Source organism: Amblyomma mixtum, chromosome 3 (genome assembly GCF_055824585.1).
Source record: "Amblyomma mixtum isolate Tamu chromosome 3, ASM5582458v1, whole genome shotgun sequence".
NCBI lineage: Eukaryota > Metazoa > Arthropoda > Arachnida > Ixodida > Ixodidae > Amblyomma > Amblyomma mixtum.
Genome location: NC_143014.1, coordinates 115,058,928 through 115,080,709, shown reverse-complemented (window position 1 = coordinate 115,080,709; position 21,782 = coordinate 115,058,928). Strand labels below are relative to the sequence as shown.

Here is a 21,782-nt window from a genome sequence, read left to right as displayed (position 1 = left end):
GTCCTCGCACAGAAGGGGTACGCATAATCTGGGTTCCGCAGCATTGGAAATATTTAGGGGAAAATGCCGCTTTCGCATAAGGATCGCACCCTGCCAAAATTTCTAAGAAAAAAGTACGACTTTTACACGGGTGTATTGGAAAAGCGCGCGTTGTTTGTATGTCAGCTCCAAACTCCAACGTCGCTTCTTCAGCGGGCGAAAAAGATTTCAAACGGGTGAAAAATTTAAAGGTTGGCTTCGTTACTGCGTGTTGCCTTAAATGTTATTTGAGGAGCTGACTGTGTTTGTCTAGCCAGTAGCCAATTTTTCTAGACGTAAATGACAACTCCCGGCGCTCATACACCTATTTTTGTCAACATTTTTGCTTGAATGTTTACAAGAATGTTTACATTCCCGTCTAATGTGCACTGGTAGGTTTTTGTGGTGAAAACCAGACTTTTACTAAGCATTCGCCCACACGGTTTTAACCATTTTAGTACACAAATGACAATATTAAATAAATGCGGCGCTTGTCACATTGGATTCAAGAGAGAAAGGTTATGAGACATCACATGTGTCTACAGAGCCCAATGTGTCTCTTCTCGAGCATTGAAAGGCTCTTTTAAACTGGACAGTTGACGATACAGGAATGTCACAAAAGAGACTGTGATGCAAGCCAAACAACTGCCTAGAGCACATCATCGAGCAGTAACGAATGAAGAAGAACTGCAGCTGTGTGACGTCTGGCCACTCCGGCGCCGGTTTCTTTATCTCCATGTCAAGGGACCGCGACGAAGCATCGAGGCTTGTCCTCAGAGCCCTGACCCTGCTGTAAAGTTCCAGCTTGAGGAAGGGATCCGGTGAACCGGCTTCTTCCGAGATGTTCCGGTAGCTCCTGACGTAGCAGCCGGCCTCTTGTTCCAAGACCCACAGGTAGAGAGAACGCGGCTGCCGCGCCCAGGGCTTGTGCGTCACGACGGCGTTCCAAAGCTGGTAGGCCACCAGCGAGCCCAGTGACACCACGTTGATGTACAGCTCAGCACCGCTATAATACAGGGGTTTTACCAAGGCACCGACGGTGACTGTAAGCGTGTTCCTGTTGAAGTCGTAAGCGACGACGGGTTTCTCTGCCGCGTACCGATCGCTGTCGTCCACGGCATCCGCGCTGGCCCGCAGACGAAGGTAGCCCACGTTGAGAAAGTACGAGCCGCACATTTCAGGAACGTGAGCCAACGACTCGCAGGCAACCTCCGCGTCGAAGGCCCTCTCGTCGGGAATACTCCAACGCACCGCGCTCAGCCACTGCAGAGTCTTCGCTTTGGCCGTCTCGCCCTGCCAGGCAACGGCGGCAAAGTCGTCCTTGAACCGCTCTGTCACGACGCTGACGACGTCGCGGATGCCTCGTGCGTTGTGTTCGCGTTTGACGAGTGTGTGTGCGACGAACGCAGTCCACAGCTTCGTCATTAGTGACCGGCTCATGGAAGTGCAGTAATAGACTGTCTCGAAGGCAGGATTCGAGAGGCCCACGAGCCTGAAGCGCGTGTACTCCCACTCTACGACAGCTTCCAGCAGTGTCATAAGCACGTAGAGGTTTCTCACTTCCCAGTGAGAGGCTTGCAAGGAGCGCGTCAGGTTGCCCAAGAGGTCCGCGTTTCTAATCGCCATCAGCGAGTCCGGAGCTAGCTGCGAATTTTTCGGAAGGTACTTGTTAATTGCAGACAGCCAGAGCGACATGTTTTTATGACTGAGAAAGCTCAACGCCTGCCTGACGCGGATCACAAGACCTTCTTCAGTAATTTGCACGGCTTGGAGACGAACGTGTATTACGTGAAGGTCGAAAATGCGCTCTTCCTGGCTAGTGATCTCGTCGAAGACACTTACAAATTTGTGCAACAAATGCTGGATGTCTTCGTACACAGGGGCGTTCAGCCTCCTTGAAAATGGGAGCGCTGGCTGCAAGAAGACTAAGCCCGAAGGCTCAGTCCGGATCCAGAGAAAGCTCGGTATGTTCCTATGTAAGGAGAGGTAGGCGACTTGATCCATGAGGTCCTCGAGATTCTTGGCCCGGAGCCATACTTTCACCGACACGCCCAGGTTTCGGAGGAAGCTGCGAACGGTTGCCCGGAGGTCGTGCTTTTCCCTGTACGCGTTATAGCACGAGACATAGAAAGTGGCCAGCTTCCTGAAAGCGTGCGCATTTTTGGATCCTGCGTAAGCGATGAGCGAGTCATTAAGTCTCATGAGGTTTGCCACTTCCACTTCTCTGAGCACGGTTCCGCCGCTGGGCCTCGAGGTGGCGCCGCCGCAGACAAAGCCATAGAAGTCATCGCACGGCGCCTTGCTCGGGTCCACGATGGAGCCCAAGCGGTCACGGTCGTGCCGGCAGGCGTCTGTAGTGCACGGCCCCGCACTTCGCGCAAGCAGGATTTGGATGGCCGTCATGCACACGGCCGTTCCGACTGCGATCACAGCCGAAGTAACCAACAGGTAACAGCAGAAGAACGGCGTCCGGTGTGTCTTGGTGTCGGCCATGACGATGACAGTCACCGGGGGCCTGGACCACGGCAGAGGCCGCACGACTGCCAGGGCACGGCTCTCGTCTTGCACACCGAAACAGTGAGTTGCCACACTTACAACCTCGCATTTGCAGCATATATATTTCGCGCCTTTGCAATGCCTAACGTGCGCTCACCTGTGAATAAATTAGGCGTTCGTTGAAGTTCCAATGGCAATATCATATGCGTCAGTTTAACTTCGCATGCATGAAACGCTCCGCCCCTGTTTACTACATACACCTCGAGGTGGTTTCACTCTGATGTGCTCATTTCGCTTCCAATGGCAGGTACTTTAAAGTAAAACAGCCGTGAGAGCTTTCTACAGGTGCCCAAGCCATAGAAGGACCTGCCATTGGGTTCCTTGAATGAAATCCGCTACGTGACATCGTGTGAGTTGAAAAACTTGAACGTCAAGAAAATTGCTTACGCTGGCATTGCTCGATCCTCTTCGCGTCTTCTTCTCTTTGGAGGGAATGGGGATGATGTCCTTGTTTATTGAGCCTCAAGATCGGCACGTACCGAAGTCGGCAAACTACCAAACGCGCTTATTCATTTTACTGATTTACTGAACCATACAGGCACTAGGGTATAGCAATGGGCAAGGGAGCTGCAATTTCTGAGCAGAAAGGGGAAAAAAACGAGATAAACAAAGGCACGTCACAAGGTCAAAAACAAAAGCACAGTACTTGTTAGAGGTAACAAAATATATAAGCCCACACTGGCAAATAATACAGGACATAAAATGCACTAGCATAAGAGCAATTAACAATAAAGACAAGCATTGCTAGCAATACAGACTATAAGCACGTATTTTCATAATAAAGCAGAGTTGTACATGTAGACGCATATACCAAGCAGATCATTCGAAAGCGGTATGTACGTTCCAACACGCAGGAAAAGCCGACGCGGTCATGTAGTTGTCCATGAACGCATAGAGGAATACTAAGTGGCTTTGGAGAAGGCATTTCGTTGTAAACTATCTTTTAAGCAAGCATAGATGCGAAACGAAGTGGCGACCGTCTGAATGTCGGAGTCATCGTTCTTTTTGATTTTTAATTTCGGATACACGGTACTGACGGCATAGTTACCGGAAATAAACCTGGCAGCTCTATTTTGAACCGATCCATCTTCACTTTTTTCGTAATTATGGTGAGGCAACCACTTCGAAGAAGCAAATTTCAGTTTCAAATTTCATTTTCATGTATAGACTACATGGATAACCACTAAGAAGGACTAGATTCTATGTGAATGGTCAAGTATTTGTACGACGTGGCCACAGACGCAGGTTTTTCATTTAGGAAATAAGAACGCTTCGAGCGAACACGTTATCGGCTGAAAGTAGTTGTTTTGCACACAGAGAAAATCGTCATAAGCAGTTTACCACACAACGAGAAATAAAGTAAAAGCCTCAATGAAGAACATGGTGGTCGTGAACGTACGTAATTTATTGTTATGAAATCGTCACAAAAAAGACGTGAAGGACGATATAATAGCTACCATATCGTTATTATCACCAACGGAAATAGCATAAACAGTTGGCTAGGGGTAATTATTAACGACAGTAAATAGTTCACGAAGTGGAAGAAAGTTACGAAGCCACGGCAATATTGTTACGATGCACAGGACGAGGCGAAACGGACGTTGTTCTGTCGCTGTGCAGTTGACGACGACGAGGACGCTGCAGCCACCCTGGCCAATCCCCCGCTGTGGGTATGTGCCATTCAGCCTGAGGACATCATCATCATCATCATCATCATCATCATTAGTGCTTGGGTGACTCTGTTTTGGTGTGCCTTCTGACTGCGACCTGTCATGCCTCTCAAAATTTCCGAGCGCACGAGAACGAAACGAAGACTGACAGAAAGGACACACACCACAAAGCGCCGTTTGTGGTGTGTACGGCGCTTTTTGGTGTGTGTCCTTTCTGTCAGTCTTCGTTTCATTCTCGTGCTCTCGGAAATTTTGAGCTGTGTAACCAATTAGCCCGTCAGTTCGTCCTGTCACGCCTGCTGCTTAGCTAGCCCCCGTAATATTTGGCGGAGGTTGTGCTGGGTACTACACTAGGACCACGCCCTGGAACTCTGCAGCGGTCGACAGCTTGGATCCAGCACTATGCCGTCCGACACAGCTCCGGCCGCAGCGTCACCACCAGTGCCGACCGCTGTCGTGGCGCAGCATCGCGACCCGGACACCTTTTGTGGCGCCGATGACATCGATGTCGAAGACTGGCTCGCCATTTATGAGCGTGGCAGTAAGCACAACCGCTGGGACGGGACCCTCATGCTTGCTAAGGTGATCTTCTATTTCGCGGGCACGGTGCGGGTCTGGTTTGAGACGCATGAGGAAGACCTGACCTCTTGGGACACCTGTAAACAGAATCTCCGGGACTTACTTGGCAAGCCAATTGGACGCAAGCTAGGCGCTAAAAAAGACCTTGCTTCTCGATCTCAGTCGTCCACCGAGTCATACCTCTTTTACATCCAGGACGTCCTCGCTCTTTGCCGTAATGTAGATAGCGCTATGTCAGATACTGACAAGGTGGGCCACATCCTAAAGGGGATCGCTGATGACGCTCTTAATCTTCTCATTTGGAAAGACTGCGCAACGGTCGACTCCGTCCTCCACGTATGCCGGCAGTTTGAGCAAGCTAAACACCGCCGTATTGCTCCCCGTTTCGACAGCCTTCCGAACATGGCGGCGACATTCTCCTGCGAGAGCTGCCAACACTGCAACAGCCGCCCATCCTGCCAACTTGACCCGGATTGTACGCACAGAACTCAAGGCTATGACTCCCTTCGCCTTCGCCCCTCAGCCGGCCGACGCTACGATTGGCCTGATCCAGGCCGTCGTTCGCCAGGATGAAAAAACTGTAGCGCTCGAGACAAGGACACAACGAAGACGACAACACATGCTCTAACTTTCAACTGAATCTTTATTCAGTGCACAAACAGTTTTTAAATACTGCGCAAGCATAAAAATATTGTCCCACAAGCCTATCACACCGCAAGACACTTTTCACATTTTGTTCAAGTCATCGAGAAAAATCATCTCCTTTTTTAATAGAGATACAGACGGGATGCTTACACACCTATCTTCTAAGTTTTTTATTCGTCTTTCTTCAATAATCTCCCGTGTTAGCTGTTTCCTGCTTTTTCTATTCATCTGGCATTCGTCGAACTTCGGCATGAATGCATCTGGTTTACATTCCTCACAGTGTTCTGAAAAATTGCCTTTTCTATTTTCTATATTCTTATTGTGCTCCCGTAGCCTCTCGTTTAGGCATCTCCCGGTTTGGCCTATGTAGACCTTACCACATGACAGTGGCAAGGAATACACACCTTCTGCGCAGTCAACAAATTCCTTCCTGTGATTCTTTGTACAGCTTTGACGTTTCACAGAATACGGATTCGTCATCTTACATAGTTTTGCCAGTTTATCTGGGGCCGAAAACACTACCTGAACGCCTACTCGTTGACCTATCTTTTTTAGATTATGGGAAATCCTGTGCATGTACGGAATTACTGCTGTTTTCCCTTCATTTCTCAGGCAGAGTTTGACATTTGGAATTATTCTTACGAATCATCCCCTCAGCCACTGACACCAAAATGGCTTTAGGATACCCAGCCTCTTGTAACCCTTTTACCTGTTAGCCAGGAGTTTGCGAACGTGGGCCTCAATTCTGGACTGCCCTCTGCGTCGCCCTGATCGGCAACCACCGCTCTACTGGTTGCTGCTGTTTCACCGACTGCGATCATACCGCCGCGTTACCGCTTCCGGAATCCTGCGGATTGGCGCACCTCGGACAAACGGCCAGTCTGCTTCACATGTTTGCGTGTCAGCCACATTTCCCACCAATGCCGCAACCGTTGGTTTTCGGCACCTCAGCCTAGCTCTAATTGCGATCGCCGTGCCGACTACGCACCGCGCCAGATGTCTTCCCGTGCTAGGTTCCCACACGCCTTCGACACGGCGACACCGCACACGTCCAGCCGCTCGCCTTCACCTCTGGTCCTCCGCTCCCGTTCGCCGCAACTTCAACGCCCGTCTACTCCACCGTCACCTGGCTCTCACTCGGAAACTAACCAATGCAGCTCCCGGAGGTGACGCTGCATTGACGATCCGGCCCGAAAATCCTCTCCTGATCCTTGCTCGTCGCCGCAATTCTCGATATCTGCGTGGACGGTGCACCTATTACCGCTCTGATTGACACTGACGCCCAAATTTGTCTTGAGCTCCTCCTTTCACCGTCGTCTGAAGAAGGTTGTGACACCTGCCGTTTCCTCAGCCGTTCGCATCGCCGGCGGAAGTGCTGCTGCTGTCTTTGGAATGTGCACTGCGCTTGTCTGCGTCACCGGTCGTACTACACCTGTCCTGTTCACTGTCCTCGACCATTGCCCCCACGACGTGATCCTCGGCATCGACTTTTTAACTGCCCACGCGGCGCTAGTTGACTGCTCCACTGGACTTCTTCCTTTGGACCTGCCGCCATGCTCTGAAAGAGCCGATACCAAGCCACCCCGCTTACGTACCGCTAATTTACTCACCTGTCGCGCGACGCTCCAGTCTATATTCCAATGTCCCCGTTTCCCCTCGTTCCTCATGGTGGCTACTTCACTTGCCCAATCAAGGACGTTGTCCTTCAGCGTAACGTCATCTTTCCACACACCATCCTGACCATCACCAGCAACCGCATCTACCTTCAGATTCTGAACTTCAGCCTTTCTCCCCAAGTTTTACCCTGTGGCATCGCACTCGCTTAACTGTTTCCTTTGGCCGAATGCACAGCTTCTGATCCACACAGCTGAGCCTCACTCTGGTCTCCATGCCCTTCCCCGCTTGGCCGCTTCACGTCCGGACCCTACTTCTGCAATGATCGCGGTGGATTTGCCACCTGGCCATGCCAGCGCCCTCTCCACCCTTTTTAGTTTCCTACAGTGACGTCTTCGATTTGGGGAATCGTCCTCTCAGCCAAACTGCTGTCATGACCTATCGCATCACTGATATACTGGCGATGCCAGCCGCATACACAGAAGGCCCTATCGTGTCTCTTTTCCTGAGCGCTATGTCATTCAGAAAGAGGTGGACACGATGCTGGCAAACAACATTATCGAGCCTTTTAGAAGTCCTTGGGCGTCCCCTGGTCAAAAAGAAAAATGGCAGTGGGCGCTTCTGTGTCGACTACCGCCATCTTAATCAGGTAACAAAGAAAGACGTCTATCCTCTTCCAAGAATTGATGACGCCCTCGACTGTCAACACGATGCCAGCTATTTTTCTTCTATTGATATCTTTTCAGGCTACTGCCAAATTGCTGTTGACGACCGGGGTCGTGAGAAGACTATCTTTGTCACCCCCCATGGCTTATGCCGATTCAAAGTTATGCCTTTCGACCTCTGCAACGCTCCTGCCACTTTCGAGCGCATGATGGACTCACTCCTGCGTGGCTTCAAATGGATGACGTGCTTGTGCTACCTAGATGACGTTGTTATTTTCTCCCCCACGTACGAAAGGCACCTACGCCGTCTTGCTAGCATCCTTGCTGTCTTCCTTCGCGCTGGTATCCAACTGAACTCCAAGAAGTGCAGCTTCGGCCAGCGCCAAATTAAGGTCCTCGGCCACTCGGTCGATGCTTCTTGCGAGCCCGACCCTAACAAAGTTCGTGCCGTTCGTGAGTTCCCCACCCCCGTTCCTCAAGCGATGTGCGAAGTTTCCTCGGGCTCTGCTCGTATTTCCGCCGGTTTATCCCAAAATTCGCCGACACGGCCTGTCCTCTTACCACCCTCCTGAAGAAGGATGTACCTTTTTTCCTGGGGCCTTGACCAAGCTCGCTCCTTCACGGCACTTGTTGCGGCCCTCACTGCTCCACCTGCGCTGGCCCATTTCAACCCCTCTGCGCCAACGGAACTTCGTACAGACGCCAGTGGCCATGGTATTGGCTCCGTCCTTGAGCACAGCCAGCACGAGCACTATCGTGTGATTCCTACGCCAGCCGCCTGCTATCTCCCTCCAAACGTAACTATTCCATTACGGAGCGGGAGTGCCTTACACTTGTTTGGGCGTTAACGAAATTCCGCCCTTATTTTTTTTGGAGACCCTTCTGCGTAGTTACGGACCACCATGCCTTGTGTTGGCCGTCCTCTCTTAAAAACCCTACAGGCCGTCTGTGTCGCTGGGCCTTGCGCTTGCAGGAATACAAATTTTCTGCCGTCTACAAGTCCGGCCAGCTGCACCAAGACGCTGACTGTTTTTCCCGCCATCCTGTCGATCCTCCTAATTTCAACAACCGTGATACCGACGATGGTGCTTTGTCCGTATCAGACTTTATACACATTGGTGACGAGCAGCGCCGTGATCCATCACTGCTCCTCATAGTCGACCGCCTACGCAGCGACCCTTCCTATCCTGCTCTACGCCTGTTCGTGCTGCATCACGATACTCTCATCACACCAAACTCTCCTCCCGCGGCCCTCTCCTCACAGCTTGTGCACGTCGCCCGTCTTAAGCCCTACCATTCGAACCCACTACCTTAGGACGCCCAGGGACTGTGCTTCCTTCTGCGGGAGGCGAAGAGGACGATGTTCTGTCGCTGTGCAGTTGACGACGACGAGGACGCTGCAGCTATTGCTTGGGTGACTTGTTTTTGGTGTGCCTTCTGACTGCGGACTGTCGCGCCTGCTGCTGAGCTAAGCCCGTAATAATATCAGGGAGGGAAGATGGAGGGCTGAAGTTTGGAATTAGACGACAATGGGCAGTGAAATGAAATAACCTTCGAAGAATAAAAACGTAATCGCTTTGTTTGTTTTTATCTATGCTGAAATGTGAAGAAACTAGTAATTGGAATAGTAGTGCGTTACAGAACGAACCCTTTCTAAAGCTATGCAGACCAAAAAATAAATGATGAAGTATGTGTGCAATGACTTGAAATATTGAAATGTGTGCAGTGACTTGAAACAATTACATACAAAGTGGGGAACTAACAAGCGAGTTATTAGGCAGCACACCATTGATCATAGTTTTGCATTCTTGTATTAATCTGGCTTTCACCTTTACTGAAGATGACGGTGAATTTTAGATGCGATGACGTGCTCATGTAATGTACAGCACATACATGTATGCGAAATTGGCTGTAGCTTACAGAACTGTGCATTTCGAGGTTCTTAACAAGATCCGACATGCCGCCAACGGTTATAGTGATTGGTTCCATGTGTGGCCAGTCATTACCAGCGACGAATGGTAAGCTAAACTGACCTTTCGTTGCAAACAGATGAAGAGAATCGGTTAAACACTGACGGGCATCTTTTATGACCAACCAGCTCACGGGAGTTCCCATTTTAAAAAATGACTGGAATCCCAAAACGGCGTTAAAGCTCGCTAAAATATTTTTGGGTTGATTTTACCAGCAACGAGGGAAGATAGAAAAGATGCAAAATATTTAATTATCATATTCAATGCATCACTGAAGCAACATTCCTCGCCAAATGACTGGCTGCAGGCTAGGATAGTTCCAGTACACAAATCTGGAAGCAAGCACGTTCCCGACAGTTACAGACCTATTTCTATCACCTGCGCCTGTTGCAAGATGCTTGAGCACGTCGTGGCAAACTGCTTATCCAAATACCTTGAGGACACGAACAAACTAAATCCCAGTCAACATGGTTTCAGGCGGAAGCTCTCTACTGTTACTCAACTTGTAGAAACACTGTATGATTTTTCAAAAGCTTTAAACAACAGGGATCAAGTGGATGCAGTTTGCCTAGACATGTCTCAAGCATTTGACCGTGTACCCCATTATGAACTTCTTAATAGGCTCATTGACTTAGGCATAAACAGAGATATTGTATGCTGGATTAAAGCTTACCTTACTAATAGAACCCAGTACGTGGAGGTAGACGGTGCGAAATCTGACGTCCTGGGTGTACCCTCAGGTGTCCCTCAGGGGTCTGTGCTGGGGCCCATATTATTTTTATGCTATGTTAATAACATCGCAGTCTCACTTCCTCCTCAAATTACAGTCCGGCTATTTGCGGATGATTGTTTAATATACTCAATCATACCAAAGCCAGAAGATCAGCTCACATTAAATTTGGCGTTGAACTCCATTAATCAATGGTGTACAGCTTCCAGAATTAACATTAATTATACAAAGACATCATATATTACGCTGACAAACAAAACCAAAAATATCTTTTCATTTGATTATGAAATAGATGGGCGAAATATAACACGTGTCAACTTCTTTAAGTATTTAGGTGTCACTATATCATCTAATCTAAGTTGGAATTTACATATTGACAACATATGTTCGAAAGCCGAAACTAAATTGTGGTACATTAGAAGAAAACTGAAACTTGCATCCACAAAAGCAAAACTAACTGCCTCTCTCGCGCTGGTACGTCCGACACTGGAATATGCAAGCGTCATATGGGATCCGTATCAGTCTAATCAAACGGATAAGATTGAAAAAGTTCAAAGAAGGGCCGCTAGGTTCATTCTGCCAAAACATAGACATACTGATTCCGTGACTGACATGCTACATAAATTACAACTTCCTTCACTGTCGAAACGATGGAAGATCGCCAGGCTAAAATTTCTTTATCTTTTGCCCAATAACCACTTCAACTTAAACACAAGCCTCTATTTGCAACAGCGTTCGTGTCGCCCTGTAAGAAGCTCTCACAGTTACCAGGTTACACCCATGATGGCCCGTATTAACTGTTTTAAATATTCCTTTTTCCCCAGAACAATAACAGAATGGAATTCCCTGCCTCAGGCCTTTCTGCAAATAGACAATCTCCCCAAATTTGAAAATTGCTTGTACCGTCACTTACCTGAATAGACATCCCTGTAATTTTGTTTTTCTTTTCATACGTTTTGTTTCCCTACTGCTATTTTATGGTTGTAAGCCAAAATATTTACCCACTAGCGTTTGTACTTTAGGCCTGTATCTGCAGTGCAGGACGGCTGTGTTGCGATGATGGTCATTTTCAATTTGACTCTTTGAATTGTGTACTGTTTATACTTGTGGCTGTGTGACTTTAGTTACATATGCATCTGTTTCTACCCTGTAACGGCCTGACGGCTGACAGTATAAATAAATAAATAAATAAATAAATAAATATATATATATATATATATATATATATATAAATAAACAAATAAATAAATAAATAAATAAGTGTCCTTAGAAGCGCATATATGGAAGCACTGTAAAATTTCACACGTGCCTTGTATTTTCCCCAACCTAATTACACGTCAACATTGTATTCTCATACAAAAACTTTTCGTTTATAAGTATTAGAAGTTATTTATTACAACACGTATTTATTAATTTCACGGTTGCCGTTGATATAAATGCATATTCTTTGGCGTCCGGGCATACTACATAACTCCCTTCGTCCTTGACTCATGTATGTCCAACTGGGCAGTGTGTGGCAAGACTGACTTGAAAACCCGGTTTAATCGAGCACTGGCGCTGAATCGGTTCACTGTGCCCAGAACAGGAGGCCTTCTAGCAGCAGACAAAGAAGCCCACAGGCAGCATACGCCTAGCCGCCGTCATCACGAAGGGCCGAGAGTCGCAGTACGCTTTTTTTCTTAGTTTCACCGTATGCTCCGTGGGATCATAGCCTCATTCGTTATTTTTGAGGCGCGGACAGAGCACCGATTCGCTCGCCATACTACTGCGAAATCGCGTGCTGCCGCGCCGGCTTTCGGCATTGTTCCCAGAATCCGTAGCACCGTCAACGCTGGAACGACGGCCGCTTTCGTGTCACGGGGTCGTGCACGTTCCAGTGCTCTCATTCCCGCTTTGCACGCGAGCATGAGGATCGCTGACCCCACCTCAAAACGCTTGGTATGGACACCAGATCATCAAGGACTTAGAGGGAACGAGGCTGCAGACGCGGCCACCCGAGCACCCATTTGAGCCCTGTGGATGGGACCGCGCAACCGCCAGTGCTGCCGTACAAAGAAATTGTGGAATACTGTCGCTTCCAGCACTGCCGATATTCACCCCCCGCCATGGGCCTGGATAAGACGGGAGTACGAATTCTACACCGACTCCAAACGAACACCTTATTCTGCCCGACTACAAAATAATTTCACCCCGCGGTTAGTGGCATGTGCAAGCACTGTGGGGAGATAGCCGATGTCTACCGCATGGTGTTTGCCTGCCAGAAAAACGCAGCCATTCCCCTCCTCCCCAACCCTACCCGAGAGGACTGAGAGGCGACCCTGCTTAAGTGCTCCGATCTCGGGGCCCAACAGGCCCTCATTGCGCGAGCCAACTGAGGAGCGGTATCATCTTATGACGTCCCGTATTGAGGATGTCAGGTAGTCCTTCGGGGGCTCATACGCTCTCTATTCTATAATAAAGCTTCCAATACCACCACTATCCCTCTGGCGACCCGTAGAACACTTCTTCTTTGACTGAAGAGAGCTATTCGGAGTAGCGGTACCGCACCAAAATGTGCTGCTATCAGACGAGAAGGATCTACAGCGGCTTTGTGGCTCGTTCAGAACGACGTCGAAGTAGGCTCAAGATGGACTGGATTTAGCGGCACAACTTTCGCTTGCACGTAATTTCACAGCGCAAACTTTCCAAAACACCAGGAAAGGCGCACAGCGACAAGTGACGACTCAAAATATTTATTTTCACAAGAAAAAAATACTAGCAAGAATGAGAAGATTGGATAAAAAACAACAGCCAGAGATCGTTCAGCCGCATTTGGCCGCCAGTGCTCGTAGTCTCTTGCCCTTCCCGAGTCTGAGTGTGTGTGTGCATGTGTGAGGGAAACTGCTGCTGCGCGACAGGTCCTGCCGGCGGCAGCCGTGGCCAGAGAGACGGCTAGCGCGGGGGCTCTTTAATTTGGCGTCAGTGGCCGTGCCCGTCATAGTACTGGGCCCAGAGGATGTCTTCGTCGGGGGCGTAGGGCGCCGAGAGCAGCGGCGGCTTGTAGCGCCGCCGCAGCCTCGCGCGCACGGCGCCCAGCAGCGGCTCGGGCACCCGGCGCTTGACGAAGAAGCGCAGCAGGGCTTCACGGGGCGTGCCGCGGTAGAAGAGGGCATACACCAGGTCTAGGCAGGCGAACCGAATACGCGGCGAGGCTGCGAAGAGGCCCTCAAGCGCGATGCGGCAGCCGTCGGTGACGATGACGCGGTTCACGCGCTTGGTGCTCATCACGTGCTCCAGCAGGAGAAACACGATCTCCAGCTGCATCTCCTCGCTGCAGACGGCCATGAGCCGCTCGAGCGGGTACAGCGTGTAGTTGTGATTCACCTCGATCATCTTGAAGAAAAGCCCCTTGGCGCGCACGTAGGTCAGGCAGTCTGCTTTGTCGAAGAGCAGGAGGTCGTTGAGCATGCGCGTCAGGCTGAACGTGCTCAAGCGGCGGCCATGCTGGGAGACGATCTCGTCGATGGCGCCGAGCGCGCCCATCACCACACTGCGGTTGCGGCTGTGCAGGCAGCGCGACACGATCGGCACCACGTCGACGAGGAAGCCCTGTACGGTGCCCATGAGGGGCATCTTTCGCCGCAGCACTTCGAAGGCGCGCACGTCTCCTGTGTCCAGCGTGTGCGCCAGCGTGCGAAGGAAGCCCTCCACCTTCTCCGACGACGGGGTCAGCAGTCCCCGCCGGGCCAGGCTGACTAACAGCTTCATCGGCCGCCCCGTAAACCGCTGCTGCGCCTTCTTCTTCCGCCCCTTCAGCTGCTGTGGAAATGTTGCTGCCGTCTTTGTCGTCTTCGTTGTTGGAAGCCGACGCCGCGTGCCGGAGGAGCCTGACGCTGGGGCTGCCGCGCTCACATCGAGTATTGCGTCTTCAACCGCCCACGGAAAGTATGTGTTTCGTGCCCAGTCTTCCAGGATCCCCGGGGTTGCATGTTGCATGTTCTTCCAAAGTTTGCATTCTTGAGGATTCATGCGGTCTGCTCACCGACCCGGCCCTTGATGTAGTTTCGCATGCGTGCGGTTTGAGGTTCTTAGATCACGACTACCTGAGGATGCACCTGGATGGCGAGGGCTACGGCTACTTTCTCGGCAATCACAGCGTCTCTGGTTTTGATCGGCGCGCAGCCTAGTTGTCTACCTCCTGTATCGGCAGCTACCGCAGTAAAAAGACCCTCTACTGGTCCAGCTTCGTCCGTGTGTATTGTTTATGGCGACGTATTCTATTTCTTTTCAATGCAAAAAGGTACGTCAAAAAGAAACGCACAATCCACTCTAATAAAGGACATAGTAATTTAAGAGGGTTAACTGCTGAGCTAGTTGGTTTTCAGACATAATAAAGGATTTTTAGCGCAACGGGGACACAACACAAGAAAGACGACAACACGGGCGCTTTCTATCCACTCTAGCTCGGCAATAGTAAGTACTAGAGGATTAAAATTTTATAGGTGGAAGCATTGGTCCTTTATCACCTAATCTGTACCTAATTATTATTTCCTGTTATTGGTGATTGAAGGCGCATCTGCCTGGAGAACAGTTTCGAGATGATTACGAGCTCATGTGTGTGTGCAAAAATGGTGTAATGACCAACCTGACGAGTTCTACAGGTGTGCATTCGTGTCATGGAAATAAAGATGGCTGCAGTGCAGTGAATCAAACTGATCACATATTGAGTCACATTTCCAGTCAACCAATGTTTCCACCTAAACAATTCAATTTCCCTAGTGCGTACCATTACGGAGCTACAGTGGATTGTGCGTTACTTTTTGACCGACCTTTATATTTTTCTCTGGGTTCCCTCTGGCCCTTGTAAGTTGGATATATATTTTTAGGGATGGGGTTAGCATGAATTTTCATTCTGACCTTTGGCTGTACATCCGCTCTCTCCATCGTACCCAGGGTAGAATGGTGAATGATATTCCGAGCCTCTCGAGAAACTTCCTTCCAGTTGTAGTGGATGGGTGTCTGACGATTGGACTTCTTGTGTATGCCTCAACTGACTTCTTTACCGTGTTGTGGATGCCGAGCCTCATGAATCGATCGCTTGAGGTGTACATATGGAATCCCAAGGCTAGTCTTCTGGCTTTCCTGTTGATTGCGAAGCTTTCCAGATCCCCCCTTTTGAGAGAAGAGATACGGCGTCTAATACGTGATTCTGGACAGAACGAAGGCTTGGACTAGTCCAAGTTTCTCTTTCTTTCATTGCGTGTTTTCTGTTCGTAACGCGGCACATCATCTGGTGGCTTGTTCCGCCGTTTTCCTTAGCGTTTAAGCATGAAATGCTTTTAGCTCCCGTTGTCGGCAGTGTGGTGACGTCACGCCGAGACCGAGAGCCAACATCCGGGCACTGAATTCCACTCATCCGGGCACTGAAACTAGAACATCCGGACACCGTACGAGATTTAACGAGACTCATACGTGATCTGTTAAAGGCTTTGAGAAAGGGCCGCTTAGAGCAAGAGGGGAGCTCCAGGGCGAGAAGGGCTTTTGGAGGAAAAACTGCTTCCGCGCCGTCCACAAGGATGGCGCTGCGGTCCCACACGACCGGCCGCTAGGCCTTCAGCTCATGACGTTTCCCCCTTTGGCAGGGAGATGTATACACGCTCGCGGAGTATTCGAACGCGCTCCATATACATTCTTGTCAGGCCTGCATCTCGTCGTGTCCGCTTCTGCATCGTCCTGCATTTCAGTGCCGTCACCGTCACAGCTGCTTAAGCCGAGCAATGGAGCCTGTTGAAAGAAGAGGTAGGAAGTGTCTTGCGCAAAGCGAGCTTTGCGAGCGATACGCCACAGCAGAAGACTGCTCGCCCCTGCCGACAACGCCATGATTATGCGGCCGCCCCCGAAAGCGACAAGGCCGCCACGGTTCGCGGCTGCCTACCTAAGCCCGCACTATTGCAGGTGATCGCTTCGACGCAACAAGAAGAGTGTGGTGTGGTGTGGTGTGTTGAACACTAGACCCATTTCAAGATTTTGACTAGTACCATCTACAACCAATGTGTTATGCCCGTAAACATTTCATGCTTGCTCTACTCTCGGTTACGGGAGAGGCAGAGATTTTTTTTATAATGAAACTATAACATTTGTTCGCCTGGATTTCCAGGCCCAAAATTCGGATTTTGCATCAGATAGTTCCCTATATATACTTCGATCCCTGACGTTAGATTCCTGGGTAAGATGACGAGCAATTCCGTTACAGGATAGGTTGCAGCCCTCCGCATACCTCTATACTTGCTGCCTCGTTCAGGGACTTTATGATAGCCTCCGGAGTTCCTTCGTTCGACCATGTCGTGATATCACCTGCGTACAAGGCGTATTGAATACGTCGGAGTTCTTGCAATTCTCCAGGTAGTTTCATCAAAGCGAGGAGGAACAACAGGGGTGAGAGCACCGCTCCTTGCGGAGTTCGTTTGTTTCCGAGCTTGTATGTGTTCAATGAAAACTCCCCGCCCTTATTACTGCGATTATGTCTGCGAGAAAGTTTAGAATGTAGTTGAAGGTTCGACGACAGCTAATGTGTTCTTGACCGTCTAGAATACTGTCATGGCTCACATTGTCGAATGCGCCTCTAAAGGAAGGACACCGAACTTTTGGATGAATATTTTTTTCTTTGGAGTGATGGGCTGGATAGTGGTATGCATGAAGTCTCTGACGTACAATACGCGTTCAGGTCAAGTGAGGCAAGCAAAAACTATATAATCGCTGCTTGTTCATTTTTTTTTTGTTATTCCAACTCTTGAGCAGGCCTGCGTAAGAAGTGATGTGAATTAAAACAAAGAAAGCAGCGACCATACTGCAATTTTGTATACATCATCTGACCTGAACGCGTCACAGCCATAGTTTAGCCATTGTAACCGAAATCGAAAGAGGATCAGAGAAAAAAAATTCTAATTATAAATCATGTACCGCTTGTCGCTGCAATCCACGCGTGGCTCTCTGTTTTCTAATCTGCTGCGCATCCCTCTAAAGAGAGAAAACACGACTAAAATATGGTATGTGTACTCTTTTAGAGGACTAGAGGCACCAAATTTTTGCTTGCGTGTTTTCTTCTTTCAGATGATGCGTTAGATCAGCGTTTATATTGCAGGTTTTTTTCCATGCCCCACACGATCTAAAGGTCACCTGCTCGTCACAGCTATCGTTCGGTTCATGAATCCGAAACAGCATGGGAGAAAAAATTCAGTTATAAATTATTTAGCTGTCGCAGGCGAATACCACGCGGTGATCCATGTACTCAATGTCTAACTCATCATTTAAAAGAATAAACACGAAATTAAAATTAGGTGTCTATAGTCCTTTAAGCTCTAGCGCGAGGATTGAATTGACTTGGCTCTTGTCTGGGTATTCTAGCACTTCCTTTTGAAGTTCTGTCCACTGATTTCCCCACACTCCTCCTGGGAAAGGGTGGAAAGAGGGGGGTGCCCAGCCCCTTGTTTTCTGGAGGCAGCCCCTTAACTCGTAAGGTTTTTTTTTGTTTACACACGACGGGAAGTTTTTATCATCCTTGTTATGAACGTTGCAGTCATAACCGTTGCTACTTCTGTAGTACACAACAATGACACAAATAAAAATTATTAAAAATGACTACCGCTTCTTCTTTACCCTCAAGGCCCGCCCTCCTCACCAAGAAGTTTAGACCCTCCCCTAATTTTAATTCGTGGAGAAACCCTTGGCTGTGTCATAACGCCTTAGGTGGAGAGGTGTGCCCTGAACCCAAACGCAGTGTCTGGGAGCAGACCCTTTTTATCGAGGTACCTTGAAACTCTGGTGTTAACCATTCTCTCAAAGAGTTTTCTAAGGCATAACGTAAGGAAAATAGGCTTAGGATTGTCCGTGTCAATCAGCTTCTGTGGTTCAGGAATAAGCCGAACTTGAGCTGTCTTCCAGCTGTCTGGTATTTGTCCCGTTTCCCAGTATGAATCAAAAACGTTAGTAACATTACTGAGTGCCTTTTCATCTAGATGTTTGGTCATCTTGGCGGTGACCTTGTCCATCAGAGGGCTGGCATTGCTTCGCTTTGCTAAGACTTCGGCCTTGACTTCTTCGAGCGTGATTTCCTAGTCTAGCTAGCTCAGGATTCCTTTTACCGGTGTATTTTATGTGAATATCGCGAGTGCTATTACTTGCGAGCTTGGAGATGAGGTCAGTGTCCGTGCCTTTAAAGTTTCTGATAATGCTTGCTGACGTGTCTCGTTGTTCTTCCTTAGTACAGGTGAAATCAGTTATTGCCCTCAGGAGGTTCCAGGTCCTGAATAGACCGAGCTTGCCCCTGACGCTATCGCATAAAATAAACCAATTCTGTCTTGCTGGGTGTTTTGCATAGGCTTTAGCCTTCGTCGTAATTTCTTGAATGCGAGCTTTAAGTTCGAGAATCAGTTTCTGTGCCTTCCATCGTTTGATGACAGATCTGCGTGCTTCGCAAAGTGCAACAGGTGTCCGTCGACCGCACTAACATTATGACTGTTCTTTTTCCTCGTGGTGCGTTTGTCTTTTAGATCCGCGAGCCTGGGCGTCCAAGCCTTCATTGCAAGAGGCTCCGACTCCTCTCTTGAGGTTATATCCTCCCTCCACTTGCTCCAGTCGGTGATCTGCGACTCCCGAAGATCCTCCTGCATGCTCTTACTGCAACGAACGGCTATTTAGAGAATAAAGTGGCCACTGCCCAAAGGCTCTCCCGTGCTCTTCCATGCGGGTTATCTTTACATTTGCTACATATTGTGAAGTCTGAATAGGAGCCTCCAAGAGATATTGATTTCAGGGGGGTGTATAACGCTGTTCCTTGAACCCTATAAACAAGTCGTAGAAGATAATTGGCACATACCGTCGTGTGAATAAAATGATTTTGTAATTAAACATTTCTGCAGCGTCATGCGGTTAAGTAGACTAACCTCTGGCGACAATTGCGAGTTCATAATTAAAGCTGGTAGCTTATTGGGTAAGAACCATTAGCCCGTAAATGAGTCAGATTTACGCAGTACATAAGGCGAAGAAAGATTTATCAATGCATACCCAGTGCGCGTGTCGCGGGGGCTTCATTTCATCAATTTTAATGCGCCCGCTTTCCGCGCCCTCGATGAACTAAGGGAGATTATACATAGTGCGAGGGCGGCGCATGCCGATGTGTTGTTCTTCCAGGAGTGTAATTTCCGGACCACAGGAGATGTAACACATTTCCGGAAACGTTTGGAGTTGAGCCTTTTTTCGAATTAACGGGCCCATTGTTCTGCGGGTTGGGAGTAGTCTTTCTGTCACCTGCATTCCTGACTGGTGTGCACTGCACTTTTGGGTTAGACGGTAGGGTAATGGTGGCGGAAATATTTTTGGATTGCAGGATATTGTGTCCCGTGAATGGGTAGACACCGGCAACTAGAAGACTGACAAACGATTTTTTAAATCGATTGAATGCTACATTTTGGATTGCCAGCAGTGTGTTTCGCTGGATTACTTGAACTGTGTTTTGAACACATACCGAGATACCAGCAGCCCGGGCCAGGGTACTTCCAATTATCATGCTCGAGAATTACAGCGCCTTGTTTCAAAATAATCATTATCAGAGTGCTGGCTCACCTTAAATGCCGTTGGGTTTGTTCGTATACTTGGCAGAGGAGCACTATAGGCTAGCCGCTTGGCCATAACATACAGGGTGTTTCACCTAAGACTTTCCACAATTTTTGAAAAAAATTGGCGAAGTGGCTTAGCTCTACTATGCCAGGATATACGTAGCCTGAGGTGAGGGCGAGATGTCCACATCTCGGTGGACACCTGAACCAAAGGGAAGGCACATAACAGCCCTCTTGGAACAGTGGACACCTCAACCGTGCTTTAAGCTAAGTGGCGATAGTGACAGGTTCGTTGCTTAAAGAGACAGTTCTTGCACGTGGTACAAACCCTCGTCACGGCTCCACCTTCTTCACCCCGCTCAGACGCCGCCAAACTCAACGTTTCACGTATGTCGCTACTTACCGGCGTCAAGTCTTGTAAGTGCCATAGTCTTTCACAAACGTCGCACACATACCCAAACGGATTGTTCACAAAGTCGGCCTGAAAGGTCCGAGTCGCACTGGCACTTTCACTGAGTTTCACCGTCGATCGGCGAGTCTTGACATCGTCTTGAGGCTGCTGCCGAGAGGCGGCGGCACGCCGCTCAGCCTCCTCGCGACGCCGCTTTGCTAGGCATTCCTCTCGTCGCTCTGGCGTCTCCGCTGCGCGCTTGGCCTTAGCCTGTACGTTCTTCCTCTGGTTAACCGCTAACTGCCAGGCAACCACTTCGGGATCCGGCGAATTCAACTTTCCCGCTCAGCAGCGGTTTTTCTTTCCTTCTCCACGGCTGTAGAGGTGAGATGAGGTCCTCAGGCTGAATGGCACATACCCACGGCGGGGGATTGGCCAGGGTGCATATCGGATACAAACGCACTCATGTACAGGGAATGGCTGTAGCCTGGCTGTCGTTCCTCATCTTCCTCTCCTTCTTGTTGTCGGCTCCGGCGCACCAGCTGCGCAGCTGTGACGTCACTCGCTCCTCGCGCATGCGCAGCTTGGCTCATCCACGCTCACGCGAAAGTGCTCATCCACGGCCAGTGTAGCTCACGCTACAATAGGCTTTCTGACTTAGAACAGCGCTTTTTTCGGCATAGCACTGTCAGCGGTATAGAACATCAGAATAGAGCTAACACGTTCTAACTAGCAGGCTGGTTAACTAATATTGAATAGTTAACTTTTTAACTGTTACTGCTAGGCTCCTTAGGCGTGCAGCCCACCGTAATTAATATCCATATCTGTTTTTAGAATTTCGAAAAGGCGGTTACCTTCGGTGCTGTGGCCCAACAAATTTTGGCTATTTCGACGAGTTACGTGCACTGAAGAGGTTGCTTTGCCGGTAAGCTTCTCGAACGCGTGTATTTTGGCACGATGTAGCCAAAATTTGTTCGGCCACAGCGCCGAGGGCAACCGTGTTTTCTAAATTCTAGAAACTGATATGGAAACTCCTTACGGTGGGCTTCACGCCTCTCAGTAATTAGGGAGCCTAACAGTACTATATTATGCACTCAGTTTCAGTGCGAAAGCACTGCTTCACTAGCAAAGCTGAAAAACCCGGGGTATGTGTCAAGTCTCAACCATTGACCTTGATCTTGCACGATTGCCTTTGAGGCGGTGTTGTCTCAAGTGCTTTCGCACATCTATTCTGGGTTCAACTACGTTAAAACTCTACCATTTTTTGCTCAGTCTGCCCGTACTAACATTAATTGGCATTAACAACGCATACCGTTGAAAAGTAAATACATTTCTCTTTCTATTTAGTTAA

General features: G+C 49.1%; 1 protein-coding gene across 1 annotated transcript; it reads right to left on the bottom strand.

Moving 5' to 3' along the window:
• Positions 1-537: 537 nt before the first annotated feature.
• Positions 538-2,511, bottom strand: LOC149351469 (endothelin-converting enzyme 1-like). The gene has a single exon (XM_089577036.1). The coding sequence runs from the start codon at positions 2,509-2,511 to the stop codon at positions 538-540; it is 1,974 nt and encodes a 657-aa protein (XP_089433162.1).
• Between the last annotated feature and the right edge of the window lie 19,271 nt (positions 2,512-21,782).